Here is a 19,309-nt window from a genome sequence, read left to right as displayed (position 1 = left end):
ATTGTTGACATTACAAAAACTGCATAGACTTTTCAGTCTCAGTTTTGCAGGTATTTGCATGCAAAACATGCAATTCCCTGTTTTACACTAAATTTCCAAATGTCCAAATGTACAGTAATGTTTACATTCAAAAGCATTCCAGTAAAAAGCTATTTTTTTCCTTTACTGTTTACTGCAGGAGGTACAGTAGAAACACGGTATGATAGAACAGAAAAGGTTTGACAGTATTGCTTACAGTGAACAAAATATCCATGAAACACATAAGAGCATTCTGAACAAAAAAACAACAACAGCAAAAAGCCCAGGTAAAAAGGGGGGAGGGGTAAAATAAAAACAATCTCTCACTGCTCCTGCTCCTCTCACTGCATCTCTCACTGCTCCTCTCACTGCTCCTGCTCCTCTCACTGCATCTCTCACTGCTCCTCTCACTGCTCCTCTCACTGCTCCTGCTCCTCTCACTGCTCCTATCACTGATCCTCTCACTGCTCCTGCTCCTCTCACTGCTCCTCTCACTGCTCCTGCTCCTCTCACTGCTCCTCTCACTGCTCCTCTCACTGCTCCTGCTCCTCTCACTGCTCCTATCACTGCTCCTGCTCCTCTCACTGCTCCTCTCACTGATCCTCTCACTGCTCCTGCTCCTCTCACTGCTCCTCTCACTGCTCCTGCTCCTCTCACTGCTCCTCTCACTTCTCCTGCTCCTCTCACTGCTCCAGCTCCTCTCACTGCTCCTGCTCCTCTCACTGCTCCTGCTCCTCTCACTGCATCTCTCACTGCTCCTCTAACTGCTCCTCTCACTGCTCCTGCTCCTCTCACTGCATCTCTCACTGCTCCTCTCACTGCTCCTGCTCCTCTCACTGCTCCTCTCACTGCTCCTCTCACTGCTCCTGCATCTCTCACTGCATCTCTCACTGCTCCTGCTCCTCTCACTGCTCCAACTCCTCTCACTGCTCCTGCTCCTCTCACTGCTCCTGCTCCTCTCACTGCATCTCTCACTGCTCCTCTAACTGCTCCTCTCACTGCTCCTCTCACTGCTCCTGCTCCTCTCACTGCTCCTCTCACTGCTCCTCTCACTGCTCCTGCTCCTCTCACTGCTCCTGCTCCTCTCACTGCTCCTCTCACTGCTCCTGCTCCTCTCACTGCTCCTCTCACTGCTCCTGCTCCTCTCACTGCTCCTCTCACTGATCCTCTCACTGCTCCTGCTCCTCTCACTGCTCCTGCATCTCTCACTGCATCTCTCACTGCTCCTGCTCCTCTCACTGCTCCTCTCACTGCTCCTGCTCCTCTCACTGCTCCTATCACTGCTCCTGCTCCTCTCACTGATCCTCTCACTGCTCCTCTCACTGCTCCTGCTCCTCTCACTGCTCCTCTCACTGCTCCTCTCACTTCTCCTGCTCCTCTCACTGCTCCAGCTCCTCTCACTGCTCCTGCTCCTCTCACTGCTCCTGCTCCTCTCACTGCATCTCTCACTGCTCCTCTAACTGCTCCTCTCACTGCTCCTCTCACTGCTCCTGCTCCTCTCACTGCATCTCTCACTGCTCCTCTCACTGCTCCTGCTCCTCTCACTGCTCCTCTCACTGCTCCTGCTCCTCTCACTGCTCCTCTCACTGATCCTCTCACTGCTCCTGCTCCTCTCACTGCTCCTGCTTCTCTCACTGCTCCTCTCACTGCTCCTGCATCTCTCACTGCTCCTGCTCCTCTCACTGCTCCTGCTCCTCTCACTGGGCGTGCTCTTCTACCTGGGCCCCTTTCTCTTACTCTTCCTCGTCCATACATTACAGTGTTTGTCTTTTTCTGTTTCTGTTTCCAAAAATATCACTCTTCAAAGTCCTCCTTTTATTGTATAAGTGTCAATGTAATAGAAAAAAAACCCTGCCATTGAGTCTAAGCCAGATTGGAATCGGTTGTGGTTGGCCCAATTTACACAACATAAATCAGCTAAGATATATTGTTTTTGAACTGATATCATCGCAGAAGCAGAGGTTTTTATACTGTATCTAAGGTTTGGAACATTGTTTTTGCTATTGTGGGATGTTGTGTGTTAACATTTGTAAATACTACAAAAACGATCCATAATTTTGTTGGGAGGTATAGCTTGTCTGTTCAGAAAATGTAAGCATTGTGGAAATGTGTTCAATGACTCCATATTGTGTGAAAACGACATGAAATGTGTGAATGGTATGGCCACAATAGACAGATGCTGTGCTAATTGTGTTTAGAGTTTTGAAAATGTGACAACTGCTTGGACAAATGCTTGTTAGCGACTGAAAAAAACTGTAACATAGTACGGCTTAGCCTCCTTGCCTTCTTAACGTTATGTTCCCTTTCAGTCGGTCACTCTCGACGCCACGTCGGTGACCGACGAATATGGGATATCGCTTCGATAGACCAATCTACTTCGAGTGTAAACTAAACAAGCCAATGCACATTGGCATGCAATTATTGCATCCAGCTGCCGCTGATCATTGCGTGAGTATAAGAGGGCAGCAGGTCCAATGCATACCAGCTTTTCGCTTCGGAGCCGAGCATTAGTATCGCTCTGCTCAACTGTGTCTGCTGTGAACTACGAGTTCAGCACGCTCTCGGAAGCTTTGTGTGTTGGCGAGACAGCGCTTCAGCGGAGGTCGTTCCTGTGTCGAGTGGATTGCACACTTCAGGTTGCACTACCCCTGTCATGTTGCAAGCGCCCAATTCCCCTGTGCGACTCAGCACTAAAAGAGCATTTCCTAAAGAGCAAATTTCTCTAAAAGAGCTTCACGGGTGCGTCTTTGTAAAGACGACGGATCGTCCTTATAAGAATGCCGTTTCACCCGTGCGTTTCTGGGTGCGGTCATTACCTGGCAAACGGGTGATGGTCACGATCGCTGCCTCACGTGTCTGGGCGTCGAGCACGCTGCGGTGGCTTTCGTGGATGAGTCATGTTCTCACTGCGGGAATATGACCATCTCGGAGCTGCAAACCAGGCTCCGCTACCTTCAGGGGGACGGAGTACCGTTGCCACGGCTGCGATCTGGGGCTCGTTCTGGCGGCCGACAGATGACAACCACTTCCGGCAGTAGTGCGAGTGGTTTGAGGGTCACCGTGGTGGCAAACCCGACAGGGAACCAACCCTCTGGGGACCACCACTCCTCTAGCACCTCGGATCCAGTGGAACGCGCTGGGCCCTCTTCAAAGAGCGTACCAGCGGTATCCAGTGGGACTCCCCCCGACCAGATGTCGATCTCAGCATCGGAGGGAGAGCTGTCGGATCACGGTTCGGCTGCGCTACCGTCCTCTGGGATGGTGACAAAGCCTGAGTCGGGTACCGAAGTGGCAGCTATGCTTTCCCGGGCCGCCGAGAGGGTAGGGCTCGAGTGGAATCCCCCACCGTGTCCCGAGCCCTCGCGGCTGGATGATTGGTTTCTCGGGGTGACGCGCGCTGGTTCTCAGCGCCCCACCCCAATGCCTTTCTTTCCGGAAGTGCATGATGAGCTCACCAAGTCGTGGATAGCACCTTTTACTGCCAGAAACCAGCAAGTGGGCTCCTCCTCCCTCAGAATCTGGAAATCTTGACAGGAGAGTAGTTTCCTCCCTCACTGGGTCCCAGGAGAGCACGGAGAGTTGCGGACGGCCAAGCACCGGACATCACTCATCCTCCTCCTTCGCCAGATGGCAGCAGTGTGCGGTTCGAGAGCGTCAACAAAGGCCCTACTCACGCACCCTCTGCCGACCCGTGGAACCAGGTGAGTCCTGCACCCCACACTTGCACCACACTCCGCCTGGGGGGCCACGTACAACGGGCATGCAGTCTCAGGGGTTTGGACGGGCCCACAGCTGCAGTGGCACATCAATTGCCTAGAGTTGTCAGCAACGCACCTTGCCTTGAACCATCTCAAAGGTCTCTTACGAGGCAAGCCTGTGCTGGTCCGATTGGACAACACTGCGACTGTTGCGTACATCAACCGCCAAGGTGGTCTGCGCTCTCGTCGCATCTTGCAACTCGCCCGCCACCTCCTCCTTTGGAGTCAGAAGGTTCTGAGGTCACTCGTGCCGTTCACATTCCAGGCCTGCTCAGTCGTACAGCAGACGAGCTGTCTTGAGCAATGCTCCCGGGAGAATGGCGACTCCATCCCCTGACGGTCCAGCTGATTTGGAGGTGGTTCAGAGCCGCTCAGGTAGACCTGTTTGCTGCTCCAGAGACCTCTCACTGCCAGGTTTTCTACTCCCTGACCAAGGGTACTCTCGGCTCGGACGCACTGCCACACAGCTGGCCGCGGGACCTACGCAAGTATGCGTTTCCCCCAGTGAGCCTTCTTGCACAGACACTTTGCAAAGTCCGGGAGGACGAGGAGCAACTCTTGCTAGTAGCGCCATATTGGCCTACTCGGACCTGGTTCCCCGAACTAGTGCTCCTCTCGAAAGCCCCTCCTTGGCCGGTTCCTCTGAGGAGGGATTTACTGACTCAAGAGATGGGGCACCATTTGGCACCTGCGTCCAGACCTTTGCAAACTCCATGTTTGGCCCTGGACCGGCGACCGAGGTTCTAGGTGACCTACCCCAAGAGGTAGTGAACACCATCACTTTGGCAATGGCACCGTCTACGATACACGCCTATGCCTTGAAGTGGAACCTGTTCGTTGAGTGGTGTTCTTCTCGCCGAGAAGACCCCCGAAGATGCCCGATTGTGGTCGTGCTATCATTTCTGCAGCAAGGGTTGGAGCGAAGGCTGTCTCCCTCCACCCTCAAAGTCCAGGTTGACGCTATTGCTACGTACCATGAACTCGTGAATGGGAAGTCTTTGGGTAAGCATGAGGGGCCAGGAGGTTAAATCCATCCGACCCCCCTGTATACCCTCTTGGGACCTGTCTCTAGTGCTTAAATCACTACAGCAGAGCCCGTTCGAGCCTTTGCATTCAGTTGAGCTAAAGTTTCTTTCATTGAAAACTCTGCTCCTGCTTGCACTGGCCTCCATCAAGAGGGTAGGGGACCTGCATGCATTTTCAGTCGACAATTCGTGCCTAGAGTTCGGGCCGGCTGACTCCCAGGTAATCCTGAGGCCCTGGCCTGGCTATGTGCCCAAAGTTCCCACTACACCCTTCAAAGACCAAGTGGTGAACTGCAAGCGCTGCCCCTGGAGGAGGCAGACCCAGCCCTGGCTTTACTTTATCCTGTTCGAGCATTAAGGTGCTACGTGGACCGGACGCAAAGCTTCAGGACCTCAGACCAGCTCTTTGTCTGTTACGGAGGCCGGCAGAAGGGGAATGCCATCTCTAAGCAGAGGATGGCCCACTGGATTGTGGATGCCATAACCCTGGCTTATCAGGCTTAGGATGTGCCCTGCCTGTTCAGGTTGCGAGCTCACTCAACTAGAAGTGTTGCATCTTCCTGGGCACTGGCTCATGGCACCTCGCTGAAAGATATTTGTAGAGCTGTGGGCTGGGCGACCCCTAACACGTTCGCTAGGTTCTATAGCCTTCGTGTAGAGCCGGCATCCTCCTGTGTTCTCACCTCAAACGGGTAGTGGCACTGAGAGGCCCCGGTTAGTGTCGGCTTGCTAAAACTGCTCCAGAGTGTCCGTACTGTAGACCCTGTTGAGATCCTCCATCACCCTAGGCAGCTGGACGCGACGGAACGTCCGGTGCCAGGCCTTCATGATGAATCCGTGAGAACCATGGAAGGATGGGCTCCATATTGAGACCTAAGCGGTACTCGTATGTGTATAGTCCACGGTATAGCCTTAGAGCCCGTGTTTCCCCGGCAGACTTCTGCCTTCCCAAGACGGTTTTAATCACCTCAAATTTCTCCGTATACTCCTAAACAGATGCTATATGTGTATTTGCCTTCGAGACCTCCTTCGGGAAGGATGGGGCTTCTGCAGCGTCCCGGCTCCAAGCGGACCGGGTACGTTTTCCCAGTGTTATCCAGTCTCACCCAGTGAGGTAGTGCTTTGACAATGGTGAGTGGAGCTACTTGTTCTGAGCCCCGGCCTACACCTAATAGGGGCGAAGGCGGCTCGCACAGGGCACTGGAAGGGGCAGCACCCATGGCGCTTTGATAGTGATCCCATATTCGTCGGTCACCGATGTGGCGTCGAGAGTGACCGACTGAAAGGGAACAGCTCGGTTACATATGGTAACCCTCGTTCCCTGAAGGAGGGAACGGAGACGCCACGTCCCGTCGCCATGGTTGCTGTACCGCCGCTAAGCTGCCGGGTTCCCGGCTCGGCTCCTCAGCGGAAAAACTGGTATGCATTGCACCTGCTGCCCTCTTATACTCACGCAGTGATCAGCGGCAGCTGGATGCAATAATTGCATGCCAATGTGCATTGGCTCGTTTAGTTTACACTCGAAGTAGATTGGTCTATCGAAGCGATATCCCATATTCGTCGGTCACCGACGTGGTGTCTCCGTTCCCTCCTTCAGGGAACGAGGGTTACCATATACGTAACCGAGACGTTATCTTTTAAGATTTTTTTTTTTTATTATTTTGCAGTATTACATAGAGTATTCCTAATTCTAAGAATCTGTCAATACCAATCCAACACAAACTCTGTTTTTTCTTTTTTCTTTTACACACTACAGAATTTCAGTACTGTGTTTGTGGAACTAATGGTCACTCTTTAAAGAAAAAAAAAACCTTCATTAACCAAACAACTGAATACTTAATTACAGAGAAAAACAACATTTGAATAAAAATATATAAGCTATGAAATTAATCTAGCTGACTGTATAATTTAGCAAATCCCCAGATCTTTATCTACAAAACAAGTATAATAATGGGAACATATTCTCTTGGAGAGTGAGATTTACCGTGCTGTCATAACTGAATGTGACGTGCTGTTTGACTGCTGCAGCAGAAGGAAGATGAGTTCCTGGAAACTTAAATATAATTCTGTACCTCACATTAAGATGTGAAATAGCTTCAGTTGACATACAGTGGTGCTCATTCAGGCAACAGAAACCGTCTCAGAGATTTTGATATTACTGACAGGGGGTTCGTTTAGGGCTTAGCGGAAGGAATTACCCTGAAGCTCATTTGGCTAGGTATTATGTCATGAATCTTCAAGACAGAGGACCCAGATGCAAGGAGACAAGGAGGTGACCACTGAGACCCATCCTAGACTGGGGAAGACCAGACAAGAACACCAGGAACCAGAGGCTTGATGATTGAGAATCAGAGACATTCTTGCAGTCTTGCTTTCAGGCTGGGATAGACTGTAGACTGACTGTAGATAGAAAAATATCAGGATACAGGGCAGGGACAAACACAAGGCTCACTATAAACAAGACAAGACACAAGAGGAAAATAAATAAATAAATAAATGAAGCTTGAGGCAAAAATCAATCCTGATGCAAGGAACTATGAATAAAGAAATCAAATCAATTAAAAAACTAGGAATACTTGTAAATAGCAAACTTTCAAACAAAAAATAAAACAGAAAAACAAAACGTTCCAGGGCGGGAACTATAGTAAATCTTGAGTAGAAAACAAATCCAAAACAAACAAGACTTGGATACAAAAAGGCAAAAGCTACAGAACAGGACTAGACAAAAAGAGAAAAAAATGAACAACAAAGATATAATAGAAGTAGAAACAGAGCAAAAACAAGAAAGAAAAAAAAAACAGTTAACTGCAGGCAATCAGAAGATCACACAGGACAAAAAACTAGCAGACCATGTGCTGCCTGACTGAGACCTTGGTTTTTCTCTTAGTTTTTGAGCTGGTTAAATCTTTTAACTTCAGCGGCTAACCATGTCCCTCACCCTTTCATGGCTGGGTAAAACGTGTTATTTGTTTTCTGTGCCTTTCTGAAAAAGGATTATGACTAACCATGTTCCGTACAGGTGGCGTTTTAGCGCCGATTGCAGAATAAATAATTCCAGGTTGTACATAAACTATATATCTGTGTTATCTTATGCCTCCCTCTTTCACCCCCGGTCTAGAGACCCATCTGCTGTTTGTTTCAGGAAGATTTGAGTAAGATAACTATATATCATTGGAAAGCGTAAAGACTAGTTTTGACATTTGGTGACTGATTTTTAATCATCAGAGTCAGAGAGTGCATTCTGACCTTTTGAAATAGTAATGCATAGATTAAATCATGAAAAATCTGTAAAAATCTTATTCATTTCCTTGGAGAGTGTTCAAAAGATAACATTCATTGTATTTTTTTAGGGAATTTTTTTTTTTTTTTTTGAGGTTGAATTGAAAACAAATACTGCCATACTGACCCTAAATACTTTTGATTTTGATGTCCACTTCATAAATATTGAGAAAAGTATGTAAAAACATGTTTCAGGGCAGTCAAACCGTTTATGGAAAAGAAGGTGCCCTTAAATGGTCACTAATGGGGTTTGATGGTCATCTAGTGGAAAAGCTTGGTACTACGCCCAAACTAAATCTCACTGAAAGCTCTCTTTTTTTAGATATCAACCTCAAATTGATAGAGTAAAACATGTTTTGTAAAATATATATTTTATATAAACGAAATATTTAAATTATTATAATATGTTCATAAGCTTAAACTTCCATAACTTTTTTTGTTATATAATCTTTATACCTTTATTCACTTCAATGATCGGCCAAGTATCTGCATTACAAAGAGACCAACATTAAGTCTGTGGACCAAAGCATTCAAAATGTGTAAAAGTTTAAGTTGGAAATGTCTTTTTCATGTCTATGCTCAAAAAGTGGAACAGACTCGCATGCCATAATTAATATCACAACAGATCATGCCAAACTCGCATGGCCCTTTATTAAATCAGCAACAAACATGGATTTTTAACCAAATAAAAAGGTAATCATCTTTCATATTCATTTAAATATTTTTTTTTCAGTTAAAATTAATAAACAGTTCACAGTTGATCAGTTAAATGTCCATTTTCGCCGATAAAATCACGTTATGCGCGCTGTACGGAACACCGTCATATTCCGCACTGGCGGAGGTGGTACTTCCCCCACTTTTCTTAAAAACTATTGGTCCTAAAGACGTCAATCAAAATGAGAATGAGAATGAGCACACAAACTTGCTTGTCTGTCTTTCAACAACGGAGGAGTGGTCGCTGGCGTGCTGTGAATAGTGAAAAGTGTACGGAACATGGTTAGTCTACGTTACATGAAAGTTCAGATAAAACATACACAGAGTAAGAAGAGATGACTGATAGGACATAGGCAAGGATCTGCAGATACTGCACCACAAATATCTAATCTTGTAAAATGTGTGCTTGATACTGCCGCTCCTTTGAGTCCGTGCGATCACGAATCTCGAAAGTGAATTCGCACAAAAAAGCAAATGGCTCTGTTCTTCATGTGTTTCGTGTGGAGTGCAGCGTGCGGTGACTTCTGTTGCTTTAAGCACATCACTCTGTACACTAGATGTGCAGAAGAGCTCTGTGCCGCTGTTTGAAGCGTTTCACATTTCTAAAGTTTTGCTCATTGAAAGATTAGCTTTTTTTCCCCATTAATCTTATTTTCATTAATGTATTTAAGAATGCAAATAGTTAAAATTGCATAATGTGCCCCCAAAATATATTTTCCTGCTAAATTAGTCAGCTAGTTTAATTTAAATTTGTAATATTTTTATTCAAATTTAGTTTTACTCTGTAATGAAGCGAGTATTTAGTGGTTTATGTTCAAAAAGAGGACCATTGGTTCCACAAACGTATAATTGACATTCTGTAGTGGTGTTGGATCAGCTTGACATTTCTTGAATTTGGAATACTCTGTAATCTTACACTGCAAAATAAAAAAAAGACTAAAAGAATTTACCGAAGGCTTAAATTAATCCATTATATAATGGAAGCCATAAAAACAGACAATTGTGATAATCGGCACAAGTCAGCCAAATTTCGTAATTGTGACAGCCCTAGTTCAAAACACACTTCAATAATCACTTTAATGATACACAAAGTGTTCCTGTGTTTGATAAAAGTCTACATTCAAATAAAACAGCTGAAAACTACTGATAAGAATTAAGGCTAAAATTAAAACACCTTCAGATGACTTCAAAATCGTTTATAAGAGAGAACACAAATGAGCTCTCACCAGGCTTCCATCAGGACAAAAACTGAACTAAATGTAGATGTATAAAAGAAAAAAAAAACATGAACAGTTAAACTTTTCAGATATTTTATTTAGCAAAAGGAGTTTAGGCGGTCAGCACACAGGCTCCTCCAACACCCTTGATCTTCTCCTCAGCCCGTCTGCTGAAGAACTTGGCCTTCACGATGACCGGCTGCTTGGGCAGCTTGCCTTTCCCCAACACCTTGAAGTAGCCCTGAAACACACCACAATATCAGCACATCCTTTCACCTGGAACCAGACACACACTGCAGGAACGCACACAATAAATATACACATATATACAAGAAGCGTTTCAAAACGCATGATCCCAGAGGTGAGGCTGCTGATCTTATGTCACTTACAGCTCGCACGACATCAATGATGGGTGCCGGCCCTTCGGGTTTCTTGCCGTAGTTGACTCTCGTCTGCTCGCTGACCAGCGTCCACAGCTTGTCCAGGTTAATGGTGGGGCAGAAGAGAGTGTTTCGCTTCAAGTGGTAATGTCTCATGCCCACCTTACCAAAATAACCTGGATGACTGTAGAAAACAAACACCAATAAACTCTCCAGATCAAGAACTTAAAATCACTTGTTCACAAAAAGATACATCTAGTCCAATTTATACAGCAAACAGGGTTTCTGCAGATTTTATAAAAGTAAATTTAAGACTTTAAACTGAGAAAAGAAACATATGTAAGTGTCCAGTAAACTACTAAGCTAAAATCACATCACTTAAAACCAAGGCTTGAAAACCTCTGGTGCAAACCTGTAGTTTGGAAAGAACCATGTAACGTACTATACTTCGATCACGCTGCAAAAAAAAGTGATGTTCCTCAATATTTCCATCTGATTTCACATTACAAAAATCTATCAAGATGCTAATGCTCTAATCAAGGTGCTAACGGGCTCAGAAAAAACTTGTTTTAAAGCATTACATTACATTTTTGTTAAGTTTTTCATCTAAAGTATATTTATCTTGGTCGAAGAATATTTAGATATTTGTATTGGAAAATAAGATTAAATAGTTCTTTACAGGATTAAAGCCTTGACTTTGACGGTTTCTGCTCTAAGACATGCTCTTAATGTGTGGAAGGCCGAATTTTCTTGAGTATTTAAGATCTATTTGTGACCCACAGAAACCCTGAAAGTTATGAAAACTGTATTCAGTCCCTATAAAGCACAGATTTTCAGTTAAGTCACTCCTGTTTCAGTTTTTACACTTAGAGCAGTATCTGAAGCTGTAGTACAAACACATTCGTTAATAACCTACACTACTCAAACACTGCTTCCTTCATTTCGTGACTGGATGAAACAAGTGAACAGCACGATTTTCAGCTTTTTACTCACTATTTGTCAAAATTGATTCTGTGATGATGCATGCCTCCAGCATTACCGCGACCACCGGGATGCTTCCTGTGCTTGCCTGCAGAAAACATCCAACACGGTACAGATTAATGTCGTAAACAGCTCAAACACACAGGATTCACACACTCCCGTCTCTGAACATTTCTCTCACGTGTTACTGACCGATACGCCCGTGCCCGTGGCTGACGTGCCCGCGCAGCTTTCTAGTCTTAGACTTCTTGGTTGGCTGTTGAAAAAACACATTTATTTCGTTGTACTTTACATTCTGCGGTATTTCTGTTGACCTCTAAGACACATCTCAGAGCTGTCGGACATTAGCAGCGCGAGCGCCGCTACAGCTCGACAATGCCGTCAAAATATATCTATATCGATACACATCCACAAAATACAGGCTGATAATCATACTTAAAATGATATAGAACCACATCAAGAAATAACAACGCTGTTCTGACTCTCTTTAATAAAAGATTGAGAAAGATTAAAGTTGTAATCACACGGAGAGCAATCCTAGAGCACCTACCATGGTAGCGGCAGAGAATGCAAAGAGGAAGCTGTCCTGTGATCTCGCGAGATAATGCGCGAGGACCGCGTCGAGTGGGATCGCAACGAGAGAGCGCCGCCAGCAGACTGGAGGAAAAACTACTACTATTAAACCGTCAAGCGTTAATCTTTTTTCATATTATTATTATTATTATTATTATTATTATTATTATTATTATTATTATTAATTGTTCTCATTTAATCCAAGACGTCTAATTGTGTATATACAGTAAATAAATCAACCGAAACATCCGTGACCATAAATCAGCTTCACAGACTGTATAAGGCTGTCAGGAGGATATTAAGATGTTCCAAACACCTTCGGCAAGGTTTTTATTTCATTTTATACGTCACACATTTGTTGTCTAATGTTATTGTTTTCCCGTGAAACTACTACTATAAAATCGTCAAGCGTTAATCTTTTTTTCTTTCATATTCTTTTTATTATTATTATTATTAATTTTTCTAATTTAATCCAAGACGTCTAATTGTGTACATACAGTAAATAAATCAATCAAAGCATCCGTAGGCCTAAATCAGCTTCACAGGCTGTATAAGACTGTCAGGAGGATATTCATCTTAAGATGTTCCAAACACCTTCGGCAAGGCTTTTAATTTTATTTTCTACGTATGTGTCACACATTTGTTGTTTAATGTTATCGTTTTCCTGTGACGCTGAAATGACACTCAGTGGAGGAAGAATATTATATGATCTTCATCAGCGCGGAGGAAAGCCACAGTTCTCAGGTGACCTTCAGCTTCAGACGCGCACTGGACACTATTTTTACAATGATGCCGTTGACAAACTGTTTTCTGTTTGAACTGCAAACACTACAGTGAAAAGTTCAGATAACACAATTATAAAGGAGACTGATAAACCTCGCCCACTTCATCATTTTGTCTGCTATATTCAGTTTCTATGGCAGCACTCCGGAAATGAAGAGGCTGTTTTTATGTGATGCGGGGGGCAGGTGCGCGTCACAGATGCAGATTCGGTTACAGAGGTGCTTCGGTCACTCCCGAGTCACTCTCAAATCAGATATCATTAAACATGTCTATTTCGACATTTCAGAAGCTCACTGTAGTGTCATGCGTGGTGCTGTGCGTCGCGCTTCTGCTGCCTAAAATGCTTTTATCGCGAGGAAAGAGAGACACACCGCACTCCGAAGGTACACGAGCATTGTTATTATTACAAGACTCATTTTATTTCATTAGTTCGCAATCTCTTTCTGTCTAGATTCGGTAAGAATATATGTGTTCTGCATTTGGATCTTGAAACAGCAGTGGTATCAGCGATACGGACCTATAACCAAAATTTAAACAAATACATTTTGTACATAAATACAAATAATTTTTGTAAAGCATAACGGCAAATAAATATTGAAACGGTGTCTTTATGTGTATCAGTACTACTCAGCTTTACATGAAATATATTTTTTAATTTTTTTTTGCATACAGAAAAACCTTAAATAAACAGTGGTGCTCTATATATGTATGGTGAAGTATGTATATAATGCATAAGTGTAGATATTTATATGTTGATATGAAAGGGAGGGCTGATTCTGAAATGTAAACACTGATGGCAGTCTGTGAATGTCTCGTGCAGGGCCCGCAGGTCACTTTCCTCCCATGCCACACCGAGCGCCTGTATCTGAGGAGCGGAGGCACTTCTCCAAAGCCCACAACCCTGAAGCCATCGCCCGGGCCAAAGGAGCCGCTACTGGAGCCAGCACCGGAGGAAAGTCCAACCTCGCAGGGCAGATCATTCCCATCTACGGCTTCGGGATCTTACTCTACATCCTTTACATTCTGTTTAAGGTGAGACCGCACTCCCAGATCTCAGATGTTACGGCCGGAGGCTCAGATGACATGTGAAGTGTTTGTCTGTGTCTGTCAAAGATCACGTCCAAAGGCAAAACAGCGAAACCTCCAAAGAGCCGATTCACTGCTGTCAGATCAGAAAACATGAAGAGGAAAATAAGTATGAGCACATACACACCACCTGGACATCACATTATATTATAATTGTAAACACTTTCACATGTATGTGTGTGTCTATCCCGTCTCTCTCTCTCAGCTGATTTTGAGCTGGCTCAGCTGCAGGACAGACTGAATGAGACGAAGGATGTGATCGAGAGAATCATTTCTACAGCCAGCGCTGGCTCAGACAGGTGTGTGTGTGTCTGTGTGTGTGTGTGTGTGTTTCGACGTGACGTGTGTGTTGCTTTGGTGCAGTATTGGAGGAGCGGTGGCCATGGATGAGGAGCAGCAGTTACTGTACCAGCTGCAGGAGATCACACGCGTCATGCAGGAGGGACAGTTCGTGGACACAGTCCCAGCAAACCCTGACCACTCCTGCGACCGTGAGTGGGACGGTGAGATGTGCAGATCAATTACACATCCTCGCAGTCTTTATTCACGATCGGTGTGTAACGTAGCTTCTTATTTCTGCAGGTCTTCCTGGGAACGGTGGGAAGGAGCTTAATGAGCGTTTCTGTAGTGTCCATTCGCCTCACACGAGCGCAAACGCTCAGATGAGAGAAGAGACGAGTGCGGAGATGAAGCGTCCTGATGAACAGTCTCTCAGTGACCCTGATGAAAACACAGACGGCAACAGAAACACAAAGATAGAGGACATTTCTTTGTGTAGCTCCGACAGCCAATCACAGCCAGAGACAGAAACTCTAATAGGAAGTGACATCACATCCGGCCCAGTGTCAGAACACAGCATCATCAGGCGGAGAAACAAACAATAAACCTCCTAAATAATAACAATGCATTGCTTTATTGAAGATTAGTTTACTGCATGGGCGTCTTTCACCTTATATTGAGCGCTAAATGTTTTCCACGGTCTCTCAGTGGACGGTGTTTGTTAGACACACAGAAAAGAGCAGCTGTGTCAACATGTCACACATGAGCCCTTTACAGCTCTAAACTGATGAGTATTGAGGATCAATATCCTCTCTATTGTGCAGGTACATCAGCCTGTGCTCATACTGTAAACAATATGCAAACAGAGTTCATGTTCAGAAAAACATGAGGCACTTTAGCTGCAGGAAGAATCTACTGACCCGCTGCATTCACCACAAACCTCCAATCATCTTGTGAATTACAGAACTTGGACTTGAACGAGAAATATATTCACTTGTGTTCAAATTTTTTGGACCTCAAATATTGAAAAAAACAACAACCCATAATGTACAACAGATTCATTTAACAGGTGTTCTACACTGTTTTCACATGATCACAGAAAGCTCTGTCCATATTCAGTTTAGTTTTAGTTTTGTTTCTGTGCTTCTCATCTCATTACTTGTGTAGCAAACATTGAGAGTGATGCTTTTGTTCAAGATTTAGTCAAGTTCTCTTCTCATACTTGCATGATTGCATTAATGTCTATCGTTTACTGCTGCATGTTGTCTTAATAAAACACCACAAACTCACATCTGACGTTTATTTATTTGGTTCTCCATCCAGTGAATTGCATCTTCATTAGTTATTGAGATGAAGAGTTCATCAGTGATCTGATAATAAAAAATACTGAACTCTCAGATGTGACTCATCAGTAAAGGAGATAGTAAAACTCAAGGGCTGATTTGAACTACCTCTATAAACTCTTTCTAGTCAAGTCAAGTCACCTTTATTTATATAGCGCTTTAAACAAAATACATTGCGTCAAAGCAACTGAACAACATTCATTAGGAAAACAGTGTGTCAATAATGCAGAATGATAGTTAAAGGCAGTTCATTGAATTCAGTGATGTCATCTCTGTTCAGTTTAAATAGTGTCTGTGCATTTATTTGCAATCAAGTCAACGATATCGCTGTAGATGAAGTGACCCCAACTAAGCAAGCCAGAGGCGACAGCGGCAAGGAACCGAAACTCCATCGGTGGTAGAATTGAGAAAAAAACCTTGGGAGAAAACAGGCTCAGTTGGGGGGCCAGTTCTCCTCTGACCAGACGAAACCAGTAGTTCAATTCCAGACTGCAGCAAAGTCAGATTGTGCAGAAGAATCATCTGTTTCCTGTGGTCTTGTCCCGGTGGTCGTCTGAGACAAGGTCTTTACAGGGGATCTGTATCTGGGCTCTAGTTGTCCTGGTCTCCGCTGTCTTTCAGGGCAGTAGAGGTCCTTTCTAGGTGCTGATCCACCATCTGGTCTGGATACGTACTGGATCCGGGTGACTGCAGTGACCCTCTGATCTGGACACAGACTGGATCTGGTGGCTACGGTGACCTCGGAATAAGAGAGAAACAGACTAATATTAGCGTAGATGCCATTCTTCTAATGATGTAGTAAGTACATAGGGTGTTATGTGAAGTGTTTCCGCTTTACCTAATTAATGCAGCCTAAAAATCCTTTAACGACTTTGGATAATAAAAGCGTATTAGTACAGGTCCTTCTAAAAAAATTAGCATATTGTGAAAAAGTTCATTATTTTCCATAATGTAATGATAAAAATTTAACTTTCATATATTTTAGATTCATTGCACACCAACTGAAATATTTCAGGTCTTTTATTGTTTTAATACTGATTATTTTGGCATACAGCTCATGAAAACCCAAAATTCCTATCCAAAAAAATTAGCATATCATGAAAAGGTTCTTTAAACGAGCTATTAACCTAATCATCTGAATCAACTAATTAACTCTAAACACCTGCAAAAGATTCCTGAGGCTTTTAAAAACTCCCAGCCTGGTTCATTACTCAAAACCGCAATCATGGGTAAGACTGCTGACCAGAAGGCCATCATTGACACCCTCAAGCGAGAGGGTAAGACACATAAAGAAATTTCTGAACGAATAGGCTGTTCCCAGAGTGCTGTATCAAGGCACTTCAGTGGGAAGTCTGTGGGAAGGAAAAAGTGTGGCAAAAAACGCTGCACAACGAGAAGGGGTGACCGGACCCTGAGGAAGATTGTGGAGAAGGACCGATTCCAGACCTTGGGAGTAGGGAGTAGAAACATCCAGAGCCACCCTGCACAGGCGTGTGCAGGAAATGGGCTTCAGAGAAGCAGCACTGGACTGTTGCTCAGTGTCCAAACTACTTTTTTCGGATGAAAGCAAATTTTGTTTTTGTCATTCGGAAATCAAGGTGCCAGAGTCTGGAGGAAGACTGGGGAGAAGGAAATGCCAAAATGCCTGAAGTCCGTGATGGTCTGGGGTGCCATGTCAGCTGCTGGTGTTGGTCCACTGTGTTTTATCAAGGGCAGGGTCAATGCAGCTAGCTATCAGGAGATTTTGGAGCACTTCATGCTTCCATCTGCTGAAAAGCTTTATGGAGATGAAGATTTCGTTTTTCAGCACGACCTGGCACCTGCTCACAGTGCCAAAACCACTGGTAAATGGTTAACTGACCATGGTATTACTGTGTTGAGACCCAACACTCTGGAAGAGCTTAAGGCCGCTATCGAAGCATCCTGGGCCTCCATAACACCTCAGCAGTGCCACAGGCTGATTGCCTCCATGCCACGCCGCACTGAAGCAGTCATTTCTGCAAAAGGATTCCCCACCAAGTATTGAGTGCATAACTGAACATAATTATTTTGGTTGACTTTTTTTGTATTAAAAACACTTTTCTTTTATAGGTCGGATGAAATATGCTAATTTTTTGAGATTTTGAGATTGAATTTTGTGTTTTCATGAGCTGTATGCCAAAATCATCAGTATTAAAACAATAAAAGACCTGAAATATTTCAGTTGGTGTGCAATGAATCTAAAATATATGAAAGTAAATTTTTTTCATTACATTATGGAAAATAATGAACTTTTTCAAAATATGCTAGTTTTTTGAGAAGGACCTGTATGTTATGTGTATGCCAGATTAAAGAGATGGGTCTTTAATCTAGATTTAAACTGCAAGAGTGTGTCTGCCTCCCGAACAATGTTAGGTAGGTTATTCCAGAGTTTAGGCGCCAAATAGGAAAAGGATCTGCCGCCCGCAGTTGATTTTGATATTCTAGGTATCATCAAATTGCCTGAGTTTTGAGAACGTAGCGGACGTAGAGGAGTATAATGTAAAAGTAGCTCATTCAAATACTGAGGTGCTAAACCATTCAGGGATTTATAAGTAATATGCAATGTTTTAAAATCTATACGATGTTTGATAGGGAGCCAGTGCAGTGTGGACAGGACCGGGCTAATATGGTCATACTTCCTGGTTCTAGTAAGAACTCTTGCTGCTGCATTTTGGACTAGCTGTAGTTTGTTTACTAAGCGTGCAAAACAACCACCCAATAAAGCATTATAATAATCTAACCTTGAGGTCATAGATGCATGGATTAAACATTTCTGCATTTGACATTGAGAGCATAGGACATAATTTAGATATATTTTTGAGATAGAAAAATGCAGTTTTACAAATGCACACCTAACTGATGACGAAGAATTGACAGAGCAGCCATCAAGTCTTAGACAGTGTTCTAGGTTATTTTATGAGTTTTTAGGTCCTATAATTAACACCTCTGTTTTTTTTTAATTTAGCAGTAAGAAATTACTCGTCGTCCGGTTTTTTATATCGACTATGCATTCCATTAGTTTTTCAAATTGGTGTGTTTCACCGGGCCGCAAATAAATATAGAGCTGAGTATCATCAGCATAACAGTGAAAGCTAACACCATGTTTCCTGATGATATCTCCCAAGGGTAACATATAAAGCGTGAAGAGTAGTGGCCCTAGTACTGAGCCTTGAGGTACTCCATATTGCACATGTGATCAATATGATACATCTTCATTCACTGCTACGAACTGATGGCGGTCATATAAGTACGATTTAAACCATGCTAATGCACTTCCACTGATGCCAACAAAGTGTTCAAGTCTATGCAAAAGAATGTTGTGGTCAATTGTGTCAAACGCAGCACTAAGATCCAATAAAACTAATAGAGAGATACACCCACGATCAGATGATAGGAGCAGATCATTTGTAACTCTAAGGAGAGCAGTCTCAGTACTATGATACGGTCTAAATCCTGACTGGAAATCCTAACATGTACCATTTTTCTCTAAGAAGGAATATAATTGTGAGGATACCACCTTTTCTAGTATCTTGGACAGAAAAGGGAGATTCGAGATTGGTCTATAATTAACTAGTTCTTTGGGGTCAAGTTGTGTTTTTTTGATGAGAGGCTTAATAAAAGCCAACTTGAAGGTTTTGGGGACATATCCTAATGACAATGAGGAATTAATAATAGTCAGAAGAGGATCTATGACTTCTGGAAGCACCTCTTTTAGGAGCTTAGATGGTATAGGGTCTAACATACGTGTTGTTGGTTTAGATGATTTAACAAGTTTATACAATTCTTCCTCTCCTATAGTAGAGAATGAGTGGAACTGTTCCTCAGGGGGTCTATAGTGCACTGTCTGATATG

At 43.8% G+C, this 19,309-nt stretch overlaps 2 protein-coding genes across 3 annotated transcripts; one reads left to right on the top strand and one right to left on the bottom strand.

The window, feature by feature from the left end:
• Window positions 1-10,087: 10,087 nt before the first annotated feature.
• Window positions 10,088-12,016, bottom strand: rpl27a (ribosomal protein L27a). The gene is made up of 5 exons (XM_026239434.1): window positions 11,923-12,016; window positions 11,565-11,628; window positions 11,385-11,460; window positions 10,401-10,575; window positions 10,088-10,252 (listed from the first exon to the last, which is right to left on the bottom strand). The coding sequence occupies exons 1-5, from the start codon at window positions 11,923-11,925 to the stop codon at window positions 10,124-10,126; spliced, it is 447 nt and encodes a 148-aa protein (XP_026095219.1). The 5' UTR covers window positions 11,926-12,016; the 3' UTR covers window positions 10,088-10,123.
• A 425-nt stretch (window positions 12,017-12,441) lies between these two features.
• ric3b (RIC3 acetylcholine receptor chaperone b) lies at window positions 12,442-15,382 on the top strand. Of its 2 annotated transcripts, none has more exons than XM_026239433.1 (6): window positions 12,442-12,689; window positions 13,549-13,760; window positions 13,842-13,923; window positions 14,020-14,113; window positions 14,178-14,317; window positions 14,397-15,382. In XM_026239433.1, exons 1-6 carry the CDS (start codon window positions 12,527-12,529, stop codon window positions 14,696-14,698), a joined length of 993 nt encoding a protein of 330 aa, XP_026095218.1. In that variant the 5' UTR covers window positions 12,442-12,526; the 3' UTR covers window positions 14,699-15,382. The 2 variants fall into 2 exon arrangements, with proteins under 2 accessions (XP_026095218.1, XP_026095217.1); XM_026239432.1 differs by lacking the exon at window positions 12,442-12,689 and adding an exon at window positions 12,716-13,111.
• Window positions 15,383-19,309: the final 3,927 nt, after the last annotated feature.

Source organism: Carassius auratus, chromosome 50, assembly GCF_003368295.1.
Source record: "Carassius auratus strain Wakin chromosome 50, ASM336829v1, whole genome shotgun sequence".
Taxonomy (NCBI): Eukaryota; Metazoa; Chordata; class Actinopteri; order Cypriniformes; family Cyprinidae; genus Carassius; species Carassius auratus.
Note: the sequence above shows the minus strand (reverse complement) of the source record. Positions and strands in the feature narration are given on the sequence as shown.